Source organism: Pseudopodoces humilis, chromosome 6, assembly GCF_049639895.1.
Source record: "Pseudopodoces humilis isolate 2021_Gansu_Grassland_sample_001 chromosome 6, ASM4963989v1, whole genome shotgun sequence".
NCBI lineage: Eukaryota > Metazoa > Chordata > Aves > Passeriformes > Paridae > Pseudopodoces > Pseudopodoces humilis.
Genome location: NC_142205.1, coordinates 48,274,758 through 48,292,363, shown reverse-complemented (window position 1 = coordinate 48,292,363; position 17,606 = coordinate 48,274,758). Strand labels below are relative to the sequence as shown.

The following is a 17,606-nucleotide window of genomic DNA, read 5'->3' as shown; positions in this document are numbered from 1 at the left end:
TTTATCTGTGTGGTTTCCTCCTGTGAAGAACATTACTTAGTTGCCATTTTATCTACATTTCTGGAGAATATGTGATTAATGAAATAGGCCAGTATATTGTCTATTGCAGCTGTTAAAATGCCACAATTGGAGAATGTATCCTGACAATAGTCAACCAGTGGCAGCTTCTGAAAATTTAATTCACTGATCGTGTAATAAGGCTTGCCTGTTTTGATTATTAACTTTTGTTTGCAAGTAATCATGCTATTGAGGCAAAGTCTAAATGACTTGCCAATCACTGAAATAAAGGAATAGGAATGTATCCAGCCTGAGGCATCTCTATTAATATGGCTCTCAGGCTACTCCTTACCAAAATAATCACAAACTGAAACCCATTCTGAGTCCTGATGTGACTGTCCTTGCAGACACTTCATATGCAGCAGTGAAACATTTTTACCTTTGAGACGTCTCAGAATCTGTATGTGATGGCCCAACAATCAGCAATGGCTGATAAATTGTTAAATTTCCTGTGGTATATATATACAATTCACTGTCATTATTAAGAGTAAACCCAGGATGCAAGAAAATCACCTTCACACAAAGTTCTCTACGCACTTTCCAAGCAATTAAAGAGTGTTTTAGAGTGGGAGCAGTCAATATCCTATACTCAGCTGTCACTGAGCTTGAACCTTTTCCTGCTTACTGCTATTCTAGTTACAGGGAGCTTTGCTATAGAAAATAGATTTACCCTGGAATGAAAGTGATGTTGGATTGTTTACCTGGACAGTGGCTTTGGGAATCCATGCCAGTGAGACAAACAGCTTCTCCTTGAAATTAAACCCAGCAAAAGACACCATCAGGAACGTTGCTATGATTCGCACAACTAGGGCAATGCCTAATATAGCAACACAGAGCCCTGCAACAGACAAACATTTCTCAGTACTTTTCTGCATTGGTGCTTCTGGCTTTTTGATTTTTTTTGGGGGGGGGGGGGGTCAGCCATAGTCTGCTTTGTTTTAGATTTCTTTATAGAGATTCTTTCAAAGCCAGTAATGAGAGCTGGATAATTTGTGAATGATCTTACCAACAGTTTCAGGCCTAAGAGATGTAACAGATACTTCTGCTCCAATTAAACCAAAAAGAAAAGGTTGAAAGATATTCCATGCAACTGCCACAATTTTTTCTATTTCCCTCTGCAATAAAAAAAAAAAACCTGTAAATTCACAAGAAGATGGCTAAGGAGACACAACAGTGAAGAAATCATAGGACAAAGTGAAAATGTCTCATAAAGATTGTCCAGAATTGCTTCTCTTTCTTTGACCTAATACTAAAACATTCAAAATCAGTTGTACAACTTTTGAAGGTCAGACTGTGTCTAGCTGTCCTAGCAAGTAAATGTTTGATGTCTTGAGAGGAGAACTAAAAAGCTGTTTGAACAGTAACAGCAGTTTGCAGACAAGAGGAGGAAAATGAAGCATTGTTGTTTTTCAGTATTTAGAAAGATGTAATTTCAACAGCTTTGCCATGAAGTTTCTGAGCCTTTGGGAACTACATGTCTAAACATGTTCTTCCATTTTTAGCTGAGCAGAGTCAGGCTCACCCAAGTTTCAGTCATGACCTAACTCTGTTCGTGCTGCACTCAGTAAGAAACCTCTCTCCATGTCAGCAGGAGCAAAGTCAGTCTGAGCAAGTCTGAAATCACATACCAGGCAAAAGTGCTGAACTTTCCACTGCAATATAGTGTATAAAGGCAAAACCATCTTTTCTCCTCATGTTTGAACTTTACACAATTTTCCTAAAACAACTGCTGCCAGGTTAAACAGGAATCTTCCACTCACATAAAAATGTACACACAGTATATCAAATAGCACTTGTCTTTTAATTAAGTGAGTTCTACAATTGCAAATGAGCCTTCAGGCTGGAGTATGTGGAAAATGTAAGTGCAGTGCTCTGTCAATAATCAATCCAGGGCCTAGGCATGTCCCATCCTTGGTATTCTCTTTGGGACTGATCCTGCAAGACCCCTTGCTCTTCTGTCAATGGAATGGTAGGTTACAATAATACAAAAACTTCTGTAACCTTAAAGAAAATGAGGTATATATATATATATATATATATACATATATATAAAAACATAAACATTTTTTGCCTTGTTTCTCCTTGTTATTTCACCCTTTTCAGTTCTGACAAAATAAATTAAAAAAAAAAAAACAACAACCACAAACCAAACCAGAACAAACAAACAAAAAGCCCCCAGAAATCCCCTCTTCACAGATTTCAGCCTATTTACTGCCCATTTGACTGTTCCAGGAATAGGTTCAATGTTCATTGTTCTCCGTAGATAAGTGTTTGTCAAGTGCCTTCCACCATGGACAGTAGGAGGCAGTGGCCTTTGAGAAGCTCAGCAGGAAAACCTTGGTATTATATTGAGTACACAGACACCTCTATCTCTATCTGAGGGGAAAAAGAACTAAGGCATTTGACATCAGTATACTTAAGGTCATGAAACTCCATTCACAGATCAGAAGAATTTAAACTAAGCCTTTATAGACAGCATTTATTCTTCCTCCTGAAATGGTTTAAAAGCTTTTCAGTAGAGAGCTTGATCAGTTGTAATGTCCTCAACAGTTAAGTCCCAAGAAGAGTTTTTCATCCTTTAAAACTGGACAATCTTAGTTTCTTTTCATTGTTAGAACAAACCTTGAGATATTTGTAAAGTCAAGGTCAAGATGGGGATAATAACATGGACTCTACTATATCTAATCCCCTTTCCTTTTTCTTCCCCTTCTCCTACTGAATGTCACAAAGGTATAGCTGTGGAGAGAAAGATGCCCACAAAATATTAAATGTAGGTATCAAGAAAAAGAAGCTGTCAGACATAGCAAGGTACAGAAAGACTGGGGCAGCAGCAGTAAGATGAAGTAGGCTAGTACCTAAGAGAAAGTGACTAAAAAGTAGTCTTTTGTATGATTTTTGTATGGTCTTACAGTATCATTTATTGTGTGCACCCTGCTCTCTAAGTTATCCAAATTACACTGGCTGGGGTTTGGGAAAGATGAGAGAGGATAGTTAATCACTGCTTTTCATTTCACCCTCTCCAAATCACAGGAAACAAACCCTCAGGATATTCAGGCCATGTCCACAACAGGATCTTGGACATCCATTTGTAAATTTTACCATAAAGTGACTGTGCACAGACACTCACAGAGCTGTGAATTAAAGATTTGGATTGCTACTGTCAAGTGCCTTCACAACTAAGTCTCCTTCATACAGCTTAAGATGTCTAAGAAATGCTGAGCATTTCTCAATCTGTATACACTGACATAGACGGTAACTTTCTGGCATGGGAAATGCTAAAGACTTCCAAAACAAATGTAGAATATGCTGATTTGTTTGGTGGGGGTTTTTTTGTTTGTTTTGTTTGCTTGTTTGTTTGTTTTTTAAATCTGTACACCCTCTAACACTTCACAAATATACCACTACCACTCCTGACAGAAATTCAAGCTCCTCTAGGGCTGTACATTCACCAGACTTTGGATATGGTGTGCTTCTTAAGTAAACATTCACCTTTTCATCAGACCATCCCACACCTGCAACAAAAGCTAAGACTAATGTGCAGAGCCCTCCTGATCCAGGGAAGCCAAAGTGGATGCTGCCAAAAACAGCAAACATGGACAGTCCAAGTACAAAATATGATCTCTTCCATGCCAAAGATGCCTGCAGCCAAGGAAAGAGACAAACATAAAAGTGAATTTCTTTCAGAAACAGAGAGAAAAGTTACTCCTGTTAATTTTGAAAATAAGAACTTGAAAAAAAAAAGAAAATTTAATAATTTTGAAGTAATCAAAGCTTTCAAGTGAGACTTAAACTGCTCAGTTGGATTGAGGATTTTTTTTTAAACATTAATTCCTAAGAATACAAATTTTGAAAACATAATTTTTTTTCCTCTGCCCATCCAAATTCTTATTGCCACTAAGCTATTTTTATCAGAAGGAACATGATGCTAGGTTCTAGCAGCTCTGCCTCAACTCTGCGATAGCAGGATTTTCTACCTGTGTAGTCAAGTATTACAACAGTTTATCCAAGGAAAAGTAAAATCTGCCACCAGATGTTTTTAAGGACAAGTCAAACATTTGTCAGGAATAATCTAGTTTTATTTCATTCAGTCTCATAGCAGACAGTTATCAGCCATTGTTCCTCATTTCTAACTGTTTAGCTCTTGTATAACACTTCTTATATTATTTAATAAGAAAATTTGATGCCACTGAAGGCAATAGATGCTCTGAATACTGGTAGTCCAGAGCATATCTACATTCTTCCACAATTTTCTATTCATTTAACTACCCCTCGAAAATTCATCTACCACTTTCTATAAATGCAATTTTTATGGAAAGTAACACATTATAACTAATGATATGATCAATCACTTAAAACCTGTAATACATCTGCTTTATTAATTTTTAATCTTAGGCCTACTGGATACATCTTGAAGAAGAAAATATGTTCTGCATCAATCTAATAAATTACTATTTTACTGTCTGAAATGGGTATCAAACCCTCCCTCATTTCCACTACCTTCAATGAGAGCAGGATAGCGAGCTGGATTCCAAATTTCCATCAGGAAGAACTATGAGATCATACATTATTATTGGTGCAGTAAATCAGTAAACACCTTTAAAACACATCCTCACTTGATAGGTTTTGCCATCTGGAAGCTGCTATCACTGTAAAAAGCTTCCCCTAAAACCAGCTTCAGAAGACTTGGAAATTAATAACTAAAGAAAATAATCTTTTACTGAAGAATCACTTTATGATAATTTTTTTTTTTTAACTAGGTTTTTACCTGGTCATGGCTTGGGAAGTATCGAATAAACATTCCCAGAATTCCCCCAGCTGCTATGCCAACAGCGACCTCCAGCACTCCACGGAGCACATTGTACAGAGTAGAACCTATTTTGCAAAATAAAAACATGTTCACTAAGTCATACACAGATCTTCACTCAAACCATGCTCCAGACCTATGAGAGTGATTCCAGGAGAGTGTCTGCTTAGAATTACTTGGGGCAGAGGAGTTCAGGAGGGAACCTATCAGCCTGAAGGAACTGGATGGTGCAACTTCCTTTCTCTGAAAGCTCCTGCAAAGAAGGTGTGCAAGAGAAGTCAGAGAAAGAGCCACTGTAAGAACATTGCCAAACCCACTGAATTTTCAAAGCAGCATTATGCTGGGCATATGCAGGGGCCAGACTTGGCAGCTAAAGGAGCAGTCAAGGAAAAAAATGTTCTCTCAAAGTTATTATGACCCACAACTCTGAGCTGACAATGTTACAATAACTTCTAAATATGGGTAATTTCCATCTCACTATTTAAGGTTATACATGAATTTTATAACGAGATGCCATTAAGTTACAAACCAGTCAGCCATAACAGAGCACACATTCTCCAAAATATCACTGTTCTGCATTTCATCATGTGCAGATTAACCAGCATACCGGAGGAGAAAGCCATCCCAAGGCAAGTGTTGAAGCCTGTGATAGCCAGAATGTCATCGATGCTGCCAGCTGCCATCAGCAAAGTTGGGACACCCTTCTCCACCCCATATCCCCCAGCTTGTAAAATCAGCATGGAGGGAACCACCACAGCAGGGGAGACTGCACCTAGAACAAAACTGAAAACACATAGGTTCAGCACCTCAAAAAGAAAACACTGAACTAAAAAAAACTTCAAAATGTTCTGACCTTAATTTTTTTGAAGTATAAATAAGTAGACCTTTATGTAAAGTATTTTCCTAACCCTTCCCCTCTAATTACAAGCGGGGATATTTCTATGCAGGTCTGCAATCAGCTCTTACTCTCTGCACAACTCAGTAACATTGAAAGTAAAGGGCTCCACAGACTAAAACTGGAGTCTCCACTGCAGGCCAGTTACACTCCCTGATAGATGCCCTGACAGTCTCATTTGGAAACCTGGTCTAGATGTGCTTATGACTCAGAATCCCAGTTTATTCTCATAAAATTCAGTGTGTGCCACAGGAGTTCATCCAGCTTGTTCTAGTATATGTGTCTGGCCCAAGTCTACCAATTTAGATAGGACTAGATGAAAAAGGTCTTCTCTTCAAGGATGTTACCCTAGACTATACCATGCCATATCCTTATCCTTGACTTGTGACAGGAAGGCTGTCCTATGTGCAGAAGTTCTGAATTCCAGTATGAAAATTTTCCAAACTGTGGTATGATTTTCTGTCCCTAAAAATCCCCATCTGTTGTGGTTCAAGACTCAGGAATTGCACTATCCTTCCTTCTTCAAGTACTCAGGTCACAGACACAGAAAAGTAATGATGCAAGTAGTCTGTAGCCTGAAAATATGACCTTTAAATTAGCCACAGAGACAGACATAAATGGTAAGCAAAAGACCACAGGGGCTAAGCACAGCTTCCCAAATGGCATTGAACTGAGGTCTCTGCTTGGCACAGAGAGCTAACAACACTTGGATCATTTAGCTGCGGCCTGAAAAGCGGCACTTTTATCATACAGGAGAACAGGAAAGTACATTACCCTAATATAAATCCCCATTGCCATGGCAAAGGCAGGAGCAAGTAGGCAAGGACAGCAGCTGTGCCTGTTTCTGAGAGGCACGGTCCGAAAGCGAGCCGTAAACAGACAGCTTTGAGCTTCTTAAGAGCCTGCAATCATACAGGCACAATAGTGTCAGTACCCTTGGCTTTACAGAAAGGAAAAGCATTTACAATCTGATATGGCTTGTTAATGAATCCCGTCTGAGGTGCACTACAGGACATGACATGGCCGAAACTAGAGACAGGCCCAAGCCCAACCGGATTTGGATATAAACCCTAAATCTAGGTTTGACAAGGTTCATGAATTTTACAGGAAAGAGTAGCAGAAAATTCTGTTTGGCTTCTTGTAATTTGCTCCATCCACAAAAGATTTTGGTATAATCCCAGAAGCTGCATGAGCACCACCAAAAATTGTCCCAAAATCTATGAACAAATCATGAAAAGTTGTAGAACTACATCGACTTGGCACAAGGAGTCAAGCATCTTTCAGCTGTCTCTCATTTGATCTTCAGAGATTAAACTCCTTTTAGCTCAGCAACTTTAAAGAAAATTTCTAAACTGGCATATTTGCTTGTAATGGCTGTCTTTAATAGTTAGTCACAAACATGAGTCTGCTAGGACAGGTTCCTAATTTTGACATGGAATTTAAAAAAACCAAACCAAAACAAACCAAAAAATCATCAGTGAATTCCACTTTTTCCATTCCAGTCCAGTTTATCCCAGATAATCAGCGCTGAGAAACTGACTTTGTCTTCTTCTTCTGTTTCAATTACATGACGAACAATTTTAACTGCATCAAAGCACTGCCACACACAGAGTCCAAATGGCAGTTTTGTGGCCACAGAAGAAAAATGAGTCAAAAAGGAAGTTCCCTCAGCAAAAAAAAAGTTGTCATGAAATAGAAAGAAATGCAGTCTCACAGAACTGGACATCCAAGCTGTGTCTAATAACACACATGCTCATACAGACCTCAATGTCTTGGAAAATAAGATTATTATAACAAAGGAAAAGACATTCTTTAATATTGGCAAAACCTTTCTTTTCCTAAATAACTGTAGCACTGGCAATTCTCTAGTTTTTCTTGTTTAAGAAAAATTAGTTTGGATGTTCTAAATTTCCCATACTTTACTTAAGTTTATATAAAACTCTGTGTGGTTCCTTCAACAAGTAGGGGTCAATATGGAACAGCTTTACTTCAGCCAGCTCATTTTGAATAAGCAAAACCTTGCCTTCAATAATTTATGAAATATCATGTTTCTTAGGGTGCAGAGACTATTTTTTGTTCACAGGACTGTTATGGGCATCATTGTGATGAGAATCATTGTTTCAATAGTGCAGCAGGGTTCATCTTTGCAATTAACATATTTGCATTAAAATGGCAATGATTAAAAAAAAAAAAGTAAAACAGTCACACAGGGTTTAGACTTTTTTGGTTGGTTAGGTTTTTTGGATTTCTGCCCATAGAAAAACATTCTCTTTCAAGGACTGGGGATCCCTTCCATTACTTCAAATTTTCAGTATAAACTAATAGGGAGTTTGTCAGGGAGTGCAGACTCTTCCTGACAGACCATGACAGTGCACACATCCTCAATTTGTTCCACTCACAAAACTCAGGAAATGAAAATAATCATAAAATCAGTTTTCTTCAGTTTTTTTTTGATTGCTTGCCTACTGTACAAATCCAACTGCCAATATTAACATACATATAATTATACAGCAGAAACTATGTAATTTCTATAATGATCTAATTTGCAGATGCTCCAAGACAAAGCAGTTCAGTATTTTTAATGGAACCAATTATTCAAATTTTTTTGGTTGCTGCTGTATAGACTGTCACACACAAATGGCTGGTGCCATACCTTTGGATCCAGGCCAAGTCCTGCTCGGGTCAAGATAATGGAAAGAGCAATATTCCTCAGTGCTGCAGACCAGCGTAGCTTTATCTGGACAAAGTCACTGATGAATGGGGTATTTCGGATTAGGAAACCAGCAAGTAGCATCCCTTAAGTCAAAACAAATAAGCTCCTGTAAAATTATTTTATTTATTGCACAAGAAAAACTTGCATAGCTTGCATAGCACTCTTAAAAATAGACACTATATCATGTTTTCATGAGAGAAAAAGAAACAATTTGTATTCTGAATTCTGAGCCATGTTTTAACAATGGGACTGAGGCATGAGAAGAAATAAATGCATTCGAAGCAGTGAAAGTGACCTAAGAGCACAGCAGGTCACCAATGAATAAATCAGCAGGATGCTGATACACAGCTTTAGTCTGAGTCAAAATAATTTGGTTTTGTTTATCAGGTGCAGGTCATACCACAGTCAAAGACACCTCTGCTTCCTTAAAGATTTTTTCCTTGTTAGCTTGTTTTAATACAAAAACAGGAAGATCATCTAATATTGTGTATTTATCTCAGAAGTTGAGATTCGTTAAAAATCCTCTTAGGTGTAAGAAATGCAGGTGTCACAGGAACCATAACACTGCATTCATTAGGAAATATAGTCTAAACCAGCTCATCATGGACTAACTTAAACATTTTCAAGTGCTCTGGCAATGAGACTTACACAAAGAGTGGACTAAAAAGGGAAGGGAAATCAGAAACTTAGTCTTATCCTCTGTTTGAGATACTTGCAAGATACAATGTTTTACAAATATTAATAAAACTGTCCAATCAGAGACTTCCTGCAAAGCTATCAAAGCCATAGCTCTGGAAGGATATGGAAAAGTACAGAAAAAGTTCACTTTAAATATGGATCTACAGAGGATTCATTGTGAGTCCTGATGACTCAAAGATACATTTTTGTGGTATAATTTTATATTAGTCATGTTTAGAAACAGTAAAAGAAATAAAAGGCAAAAAGCAAACAAATCACTCTGCTCAGGTTGGTCCCAGCTCGGTGTGAGCCTTGACTGTGAACTTGATTTGCCCCAGGACACTAAACTTTTAGAAATCATTCTTTCCACCACCTCTCGGAAAAAAAACGGTGCCATAATAAATCTATGGTACCTCATGACAATTATATCAGGCTGGCACTGTGATCACATGCTCTTTGCAATGTTTGCATGTGGTCCAAGTCACTGGAGCTACCCCGATCTAGAAATCTACTTAACAAAGTAAAAATGTCCAGCTCAAAGGATGTCTTCACTGCACCATGTTTCCTGCTGCAGAAACCTCTCTGCAACGTGCACCTAAAATATATTATGTGGTTGTTTCAGTACCAATTTCGCTCTTTTTTTTCCTGCAAGAGAGGCTCACAGTAAGGTGCTTAAGTGCTCAGCCGGCCACCTTACACTCTACTGGACCTAGCAAAAGTGGGTTATAGGCATGTAAAAGCAAAAAGCAAAGTTTGTATTTTTAACATAAAAGCAGAACATTCACAGACATTGTCTATCTTGTTTTCTGAGTCATAGATTTCTCCAATTTTCCTCAAAGACTGGGGATCAGAACAATGAATTCTGTCCTAAACAACTCAAGAGACATGTGCTGTCATGCTGAAGTTTCTGTTGTCCAGTATTACTTGTCTGACAAGCAATTTCATGCTCAACTCATAACTTTTAGACATAGATGTAATTAAAAAACTCCCAGACAAGCAGAATCCAAATGGTCAAAAATATTTTTATTTGTTTAAGAGGGGTGTTTACTTACAAAGGGCAGACTCCCTGCATGTGGCATTCCGTGTTCATATTGCAGGCATGCATGACATATGCAAAACCTCCCTCCCTCTCATTTGAATTTCTTTTCTCTGGTGAAATCAAGCAGCTCAACAGAGCCGTGTGTGGAGCTCCTGTGTGAGGCACAACAGCAGCTGTGCAGGCTACAGGATCACAGCTGGGCACTGCAGGCCCACTCTGCTGGGGAGTTTTACTATCCGTCAACAGCTTTACCCATTTTTGCACTAAACATAGCAAGGGGACAAGATACAGCTGGTGAGAAGAACCTGGAGCTTCATTTCCAGCTCCACCAATATCACAGCCCTTCAAAATACTGTACTCATCTAAATAAGCATAAAACCTCCTCTAGGAAAGAAACCTGGAAAGATTTTAAAGATGTCAGAATTAACATTATTTTCATCTCCCATTTCTATTTTGCATTTCTATGTAAAATAAAATAGGATGTTGATGTGAAAAAAAATGTTATGATTGAATCAGAATAACTCTCTGCAGAAGAATTATTCCTTGTTGTGAATTTATTTTCTCAGGTTTCAATTATCTTGAGATAAAGGAAGGAGAAGAAAGAAATCCTTTGGACTACCAGTAGTAGGGAGTTGTTGTAATGTTTTCTTTGGAGAAATAGCTCAGCAATAATTTTACAAAGAGATTAGTATTCTACTGTAAAATGATGTCTGGATTAAGATTCCTGTTTGGTATTATTAAAGCCAAATTTTAAGTAACTGTGACAGAAAGGTCTGAAGGACAATAAACTTTGAGTCTGTAGGCAGACAGTTCTCTGACCCACAAAGAATTAAGACGAGAGCCTTAGTAAACTTCACCTGAGCCAGTCTTGGGAATTTTGCACCTTTTCAGAGAGGACCAGAAAAAGTAATTTGGAAAAGCTACAAATGTTGAATGTGACACAGTTTATTTGTTCCCAATCCAAACATGTCTACCATCCAGATACTACTTGATGGTTTAAACACCAAAATATGCAGGAAGAAAAGAAGGAAGGATATCTTACCCAGAAGAGCAGGGAGAGGGGGTAGTGTTCGTATTTTAATGAATCCAAAAATTTTACCTCCGATGACAGCAAAGAAATAAAGAAACAGAATTCCAAAGAGATTTCCACCTGGGAGACACTCAGCCCCAGTTATGGACCAAACCACAGCCCAAACCAGGACCACAAATGCAACTGGAATGAAACAAAAAATAATTAATATTTAATCATCTCTCAGAAACAACTTTGCTGTTAGATCACCTTTGTTTTGCTATTAAAGAAAAAAGTTTACCATGACTTTTAGAAATTAAATTATTTACCTTAAAAATTAGTTTAATCATAACAATGCAGTTAATCTTTGATGGTCCCTAAACTGATGTTCTGATTTTATAGATGATAAAATACTTTAAAATTGGTAACAGGAATATCATTAAATATCAAAATAAATTTACTGAGCCTTGGTCTGCTGTGAAAAGCACTTCACAGTTCCAAACTTAAAGCAAAGACTTTCACTAATTTATCTTGCATTTGCTTCAGCTACTTCAGAATCAGAGTAAAATTTACTGCTGAACAGCCTGGCATATCTTCAAGCTGATGACTGCAGCTCCAGTCTAATTTTTAAAAGAATTTAAGCATAATTTTTTGGCTGAATGCGTTTGTGCAATACATTGTTATCCCTGGGAAAAAAATTCTGAGGAGAGTCATGTCTCTGGACATCTGGAGTACAAATACTTCCCTTGATACAGCAATCAAAGCAGGATAATACAGAGGAGAAAAAAAATCCTGAAAAATATTATGAGAACAGTGCGTGAAAATATAAAATATGTGAAAACAATAAGCTGTTCCAAGGTTCACAAATCTGTTCTGACAGTTGTCCAACAAGAGCAGGCATGCATACATATAAAACAGAAGACCAAAGGCAATGAAAAAAATGTGTTGAATAAATGTCCTGCATTTTCAGATTGGAATTTTTCTTAATCTTACTTGAGGGTGTCAGGTGGCAAAGGAAGACCAGTAGATTTCCAAACATAAAAGCCTAAGAATTCCAAGTTGCTGTGGAAGCAGTCAAAGACACATGGAATGTCTTTTGTTAGGAAAAATCTTAAATAATTGGCTATCCAGGCATCTCTTTTGGGAGTTTTCAGTTTAGGACAAATTCTAAACAAAATACATCAGTTTGCCTTGCAGTGAGGACTCTTGGCTTTGCAAGCCTCTGGTATTAAGGACAAACTATCAAGACAAAAATTAGGAAGTCTTTCTTCTGATAAAAATAGTTTGCAGTGCAAAAACACACCTATCATAGTAAACACATGAGACTGGAGAAACAAAAACAAATTCAAACCTTTGTTTCTTCTTTTTTTAACTCTGGCTAAAACATTCAAACAACGGTGTGATAAGTAAAACAAAGCTATTTCCATTCATTATTTTCAAGGATAGTGGACAGATATCATCCCATTCAGACAAACAAGTACTTCAGTTGCCATTTCTCATTTTAATTAAACTCTGTCTTACTTACCATTTGTCACTGCTCGGGCCATTAAACCCTGAGGAGGACAAGCAAATATTTGCCTCCATGTTCTTGCAGGTATTGAAGACCCTGCTGTTGGTTCTGGAGGTTGCTGAGTGCAATGGTTCAAGAGAGCAGTTTCTTCTGTTTGTACATTCCCATCAGTACCTTTGGCATCTGCTGTTGGTCCCTGCTGAATGCAAACAAGGGGACTCCCTCAGAAGTGGCCCTGTATCTACTTGAAGTAGTGTGCAACACCTGAAGTCAGCTGAGTCACTGGATCCACACTGGCTGCAGACAATTACGTTATATAAACAACCACTACAAGAGTGTCCAGCTTTGACATATTTTTGGCCCTGTGTTTGTTTCTTGCATGGCACAAAAAACTGCATGTGAGATATTACAGGACATTTGCCTTTTTATCTGCAACTGAGAGGGCTCCTGTCCCAATAGATATAACACCTGTGCAGTAACAATATTTGCATATTTGATGAAGAAACAATAATAGCAAGCCAGGCTCAGCTTGTCTTGTGTACAAAACTAAACATTTATGAATATTTTCTACAATTTGATAAGGTTCTGCTTCTAGGCTGGATTTTACAATACAGTCAATGATTAGCATAATTCCAGTGAGATCGTGCTTTTAATTTAACTCCTAAATAACTTCTGTTGCAAAGCCTTGAACCAAAATAACTGAACAAGGATGAAAGAAACAGCACAGATGGCCAGCACAAGCTTTACTCACATGATCCATTGCTGGAAGGCTCAAGCTGGTAAGTCAAAGTAGAGATGGAGAAATACTACCCTGGGAGTTACTCCCTTGACATTCCTTGAAGCTGGTCTCTTATACTGGTACACCAACTTATCCATATTCATAACCAAAGCACTTTTTGACCATTTTTGGATATGTCTCACTTAATTTTAGCATTATTTTTGACAAGTTAATCATCTGCCTTCCTGTATGATTATTCATGTCAGCTTATTGTCATACTGTAGACATGGAATTCTGCTTATAATGTGGTTTGGCCCTTCTCCAGCAATACTTCCACATTTCTGATTATTTTTCTGTCTCTTCCCTCTCTCTCTACATATATATATATATTCCTTACTCAGAGTCATGACTGGAACACAAATCTCATGAGCTTTCAGCATGGAGTTACTTGCTTACCCATGATCACCATGTACATAAAGATGTGCCATATAAACATCTATATGAGATACACTCAATGCTGTATGCTTACTTTTAAGTGCCTTTTACATTAAGAATTTTATTCTTAAAAGAGGAAAAAAGGAGAAGGAGGGTTCTCTCTGACTAGAACAATACTTTGAGATCATAGTTAATTACCTCACTTTGCTCATGCATAGGAATCATGCCATTTCTCCCACATACTGATGGTTCAGAATCTTCACAGTGATTTACATCTTCCTCTACCATTGTTGCAAACCTAAAGAAAGAAATAAAGATAGAAAAGTTAAATAGAAGCAAATAATCACTGTTTTCCAAACAGATGACTTGTCAGTGATGTTGCTTCTTCCCCACAGATGAGGTGGAAAAATCCTCTCAGCCCAATTTCAGGTTTAATGGTTTTTGTGTCCCTCTGTATGCTGTACCTAAGAACAAGAGACATAAACTAACCAAAGAACAGTATTAAGCTTAGAAATCACAAGCACAATTCAAGCACTAAAAAAAAATTATATATATATATATATGTATATATATATATATATATGAGTATTAGAATCACAATTATCTGTGCTAACCTCTTCATTCCATCTTAAAAGTATGGCTGTAGTACATCTTTATCTATCTGTGCCTCCTTTCAGCACATAATAAAGATTTATTGCTGTCAGCACCAGTTAGCAGGACCATTGGTTCTGAAAGTGTCACAGGCCCTGTGTACTTGTCAGTGCAAGTGACCATCCAATAAAGTTAGAACAACTACAGTTTCTAAAACTCTGAGTTTCTAAAGCTTCAGGAGGGGACACTTTCCCTAACTTAATCCTGAGTGATCCACATTGATTTTCAGAGGAATTTTAAGAATGTGTTTCTGTTAGATGCTACTAGTTACAAACACATTGAGTATCTAAGAAAGTGAAGATGCCTGTTTGAATAAAGATCACAACTTTTCACAGCTTGCAGCCTGATTAAACATGGGTCTATTTTACTGATTATATCCCACAGAGATAGTTCTTTGAGCGGGAAATAAGATCCAAGTAATTTGTGGATAATTATCGTTGTCTTTGCTCACTCTAACTGGTCCACTTTTTGTCCCACAGATTCTAACAAGAGATATGGCAGTGCACTGCTTTGTATGTCAGATATTTTTTGGTGCACATATTTACTGCAGTTTCACAAGTGTGAGCTATCAAGGGGGGCAGGCAAATATCTGGAAACAAGGCTTGATAGTGTTCTCTCTTACAGCAAAGGTTGGTATATATTCTCCCTCAGCTAAATTTCAAGTCTTTCAAGTCTTTTACATTGCTCTAGCCATATGAAACACCAGTGAAGTTAAGCCAGAACCTCTGAGCCAAGAAATTCCTTCCTTGCTAGATGTCTGGAAATAAGTCAAAGCTAATTCTCACAATTATCAAGCCTCAAGTTTAAAATGAAATATTTGATACTTGGGAATGGCTGATACCATAAAGAGAAGGGCCATTCTAATACCTATGACGTTTTGTTTGAGCTGTTCTGATATGAAACTGGTCTGAGGCATGACCAAAGCATTAAAGAAGAATACAGAGCCACATGCAAACATTTTCAGTGTGTTCTACATTAACAGTTTTGCTTTTTTCCCTTTCCTTTTTAAAGGTAAAGTGTTTATTTACTCAATTTTTAGTACTTTTCTGTATTTTTAATTAGTACTTGTGGAACCAAATAGTTATGTTTTTAGGGTTTTTTAAATGACATCAGTGATACTTTTGGGGTTTTTTTATCCTTTCATCAGGGCGGGGAATACACAAATGCCAGTCCTCCTAACTAGAACAGAAAGTATCAGCAACCTACTAGGGCCTCCCTCCTTCCTTTCACTGACCACTTTCCCAGGGTGGATTTATGTACTTAATTTTGCACTTGGTTTGTGTGCAAGCAAAGGATAGAAGGATATTGTTCTGCATCCAGCTTTGCAGGGGCAACATCCCAGATCAGTCACGTAGCTGTTGACACAAAATACATTAATACTTCTGAGAAAGGCAAGTCTACGTTGCCACAGCTTCCGCTCCCGAAAGTGCTGTTCACAGCAGCATGTGGGACAGGAAAGATTCACTAAGCAGGGATATTGAATGTTCTGTTTAACAGGAATGGTTTCAGGAGTGAATGAGGAATCTAATAGTGCTGTCCTTACCTGTTCTGTAGCAGATCTTCACCCTGTTGGCAGGATCAAGAACCTGCCTTCAAGAACTGTCCTTTGGATCAACAGGACCAAAGTGAGTAGTTAGTGTACCTACGTCAGCATGGGTCTGTCAGAAGTTCAAAGGTTTGGGGGATTTTTTTTGGGGGGGGGGGAGTGGGGGGTTGTGTTATTTTGATTTTTCAATTTCACCTTCTATGCCAACAAAAATCAGTGATTGAGAAACCATTGAAGGCACAAGTAACAGACACATTTTAGTACCTCCCTTTAAAATACATTTTTCTCGTTTCGAAAGCAGCAAGGTTTGTGTTAGATCCTCTCATTTCAGCTGTTTTTGAATGGGTAGCGAGGGAGAGCTGGCTGACAGGGACACTGCGTGCATGCCTATGGCATGAGCTCTGCTGCTGCCTCGGTGACTCTCAGCACTCTGCTCTGCTCTCAGACAGCCATGCAAACGAAATACCACAAACACCACCAGAGCAACTGGCGCTCTGAATAAATTACGATTAAAACACCCAAACCATCATTATCCACAAAAAGGCGCCAAGTAAACCCGGGAGCAGCCTCCTGCCTGCCAAGCCGGCTCTCAGTTCCCACCCCAGTCACCCCTCCTGCTGCAGGGGATGGGGATGCAGCGCGACAAGAGCGGCGGAAAACTCACCTGGGGCACGGCGGGCGCGGAGCGGGGCCCCGCTGCCCGCAGCCTCCCGCCGGCTCCGTGAGGGGACAGCGCGGGAGCGGCTCCGGCTCCTCCCCCCGCCGCCGCTGCCGGCGCAACAGGGCCTCCTCCACAGCTCCATGGCTTCCACAGGCCCGCAGCTGCGGCTGGGGATGCTCCAAGGGGCTTCCCGCATGCCTCTGCTGAATGGACACCGCGGGAAAGGCGGCAGGAGCCACGCCGTGGTCCGAGCTGTCAGGCCGGTGGAAGCGATGGACCAGACCTGAGCCCATCCAAGGCTCTGGATACCCATCAGGACACCCAGGAGGAAGATTTTTGTGTCTTTCATAGCCAGGCCCCCATGGCATTCGCTGCATCCGGTACACACGAGAAGGTTTTCAGTGCTGCTTTTCCCATGGCTGTGGGAAGATGCACGGGGAAGCCACACGCGGTCCTTTAACCCAGGCTACAGCGCTGGAGGAGTTGGAAAGGGTGAGGAGATGTTGCTGATTCTGCTCTGGGTGCACACAGGCAAAATGCACTGGAGCGGGGAGGAGAATTGAAAAAAAACATAACCAACCAATCTCCAAAACCACCCCGAACAAACACAACTCGCATATTTATGTTGTTCCCTTCCCGGCATTTCGACTTCTTAAAGATAAAGCAAGTTCATCCACCTCATTTGTAAGTGCACATGAGGTAATGAGACAATGTAAGGTAAGACAGACCTTCCCTTTATCAACCCTAAATTTGCAAGCTGCACTGAGTGCATGTGAAAGCAGAGTCAAATATCACATGTTGCTACTTTGCTCCTGATATCATCGCACAGAACTAAACTGACTACAAATCCAAGAGAGAACCAAAGAATTTTTTGATCAGATTAAATTTTC

General features: G+C 39.0%; 1 protein-coding gene across 4 annotated transcripts in view; it reads right to left on the bottom strand.

Annotated features, from left to right (window-relative positions):
• Positions 1-17,606, bottom strand: part of SLC9B2 (solute carrier family 9 member B2) — a 26,529-nt gene extending 8,923 nt beyond the window's left edge. For 2 of the 4 annotated variants that reach the window (XM_088056115.1, XM_088056113.1), the window contains exons 1-11: positions 16,720-17,606; positions 14,057-14,156; positions 12,721-12,904; positions 11,229-11,399; positions 8,410-8,552; positions 6,531-6,658; positions 5,469-5,644; positions 4,823-4,929; positions 3,547-3,696; positions 1,064-1,172; positions 759-895 (exon numbers count right to left, since the gene is read on the bottom strand). In XM_088056115.1, the coding sequence (XP_087912241.1) occupies positions 759-895; positions 1,064-1,172; positions 3,547-3,696; positions 4,823-4,929; positions 5,469-5,644; positions 6,531-6,658; positions 8,410-8,552; positions 11,229-11,399; positions 12,721-12,904; positions 14,057-14,156; positions 16,720-17,093 (1,779 nt within the window). In that variant the 5' untranslated portion in view covers positions 17,094-17,606. Of the gene's footprint in view, positions 1-758; positions 896-1,063; positions 1,173-3,546; positions 3,697-4,822; positions 4,930-5,468; positions 5,645-6,530; positions 6,659-8,409; positions 8,553-11,228; positions 11,400-12,720; positions 12,905-13,456; positions 13,508-14,056; positions 14,157-16,719 lie in introns of those variants that run through there. The other 2 variants (XM_088056114.1, XM_014261752.2) reach the window with 2 other exon arrangements.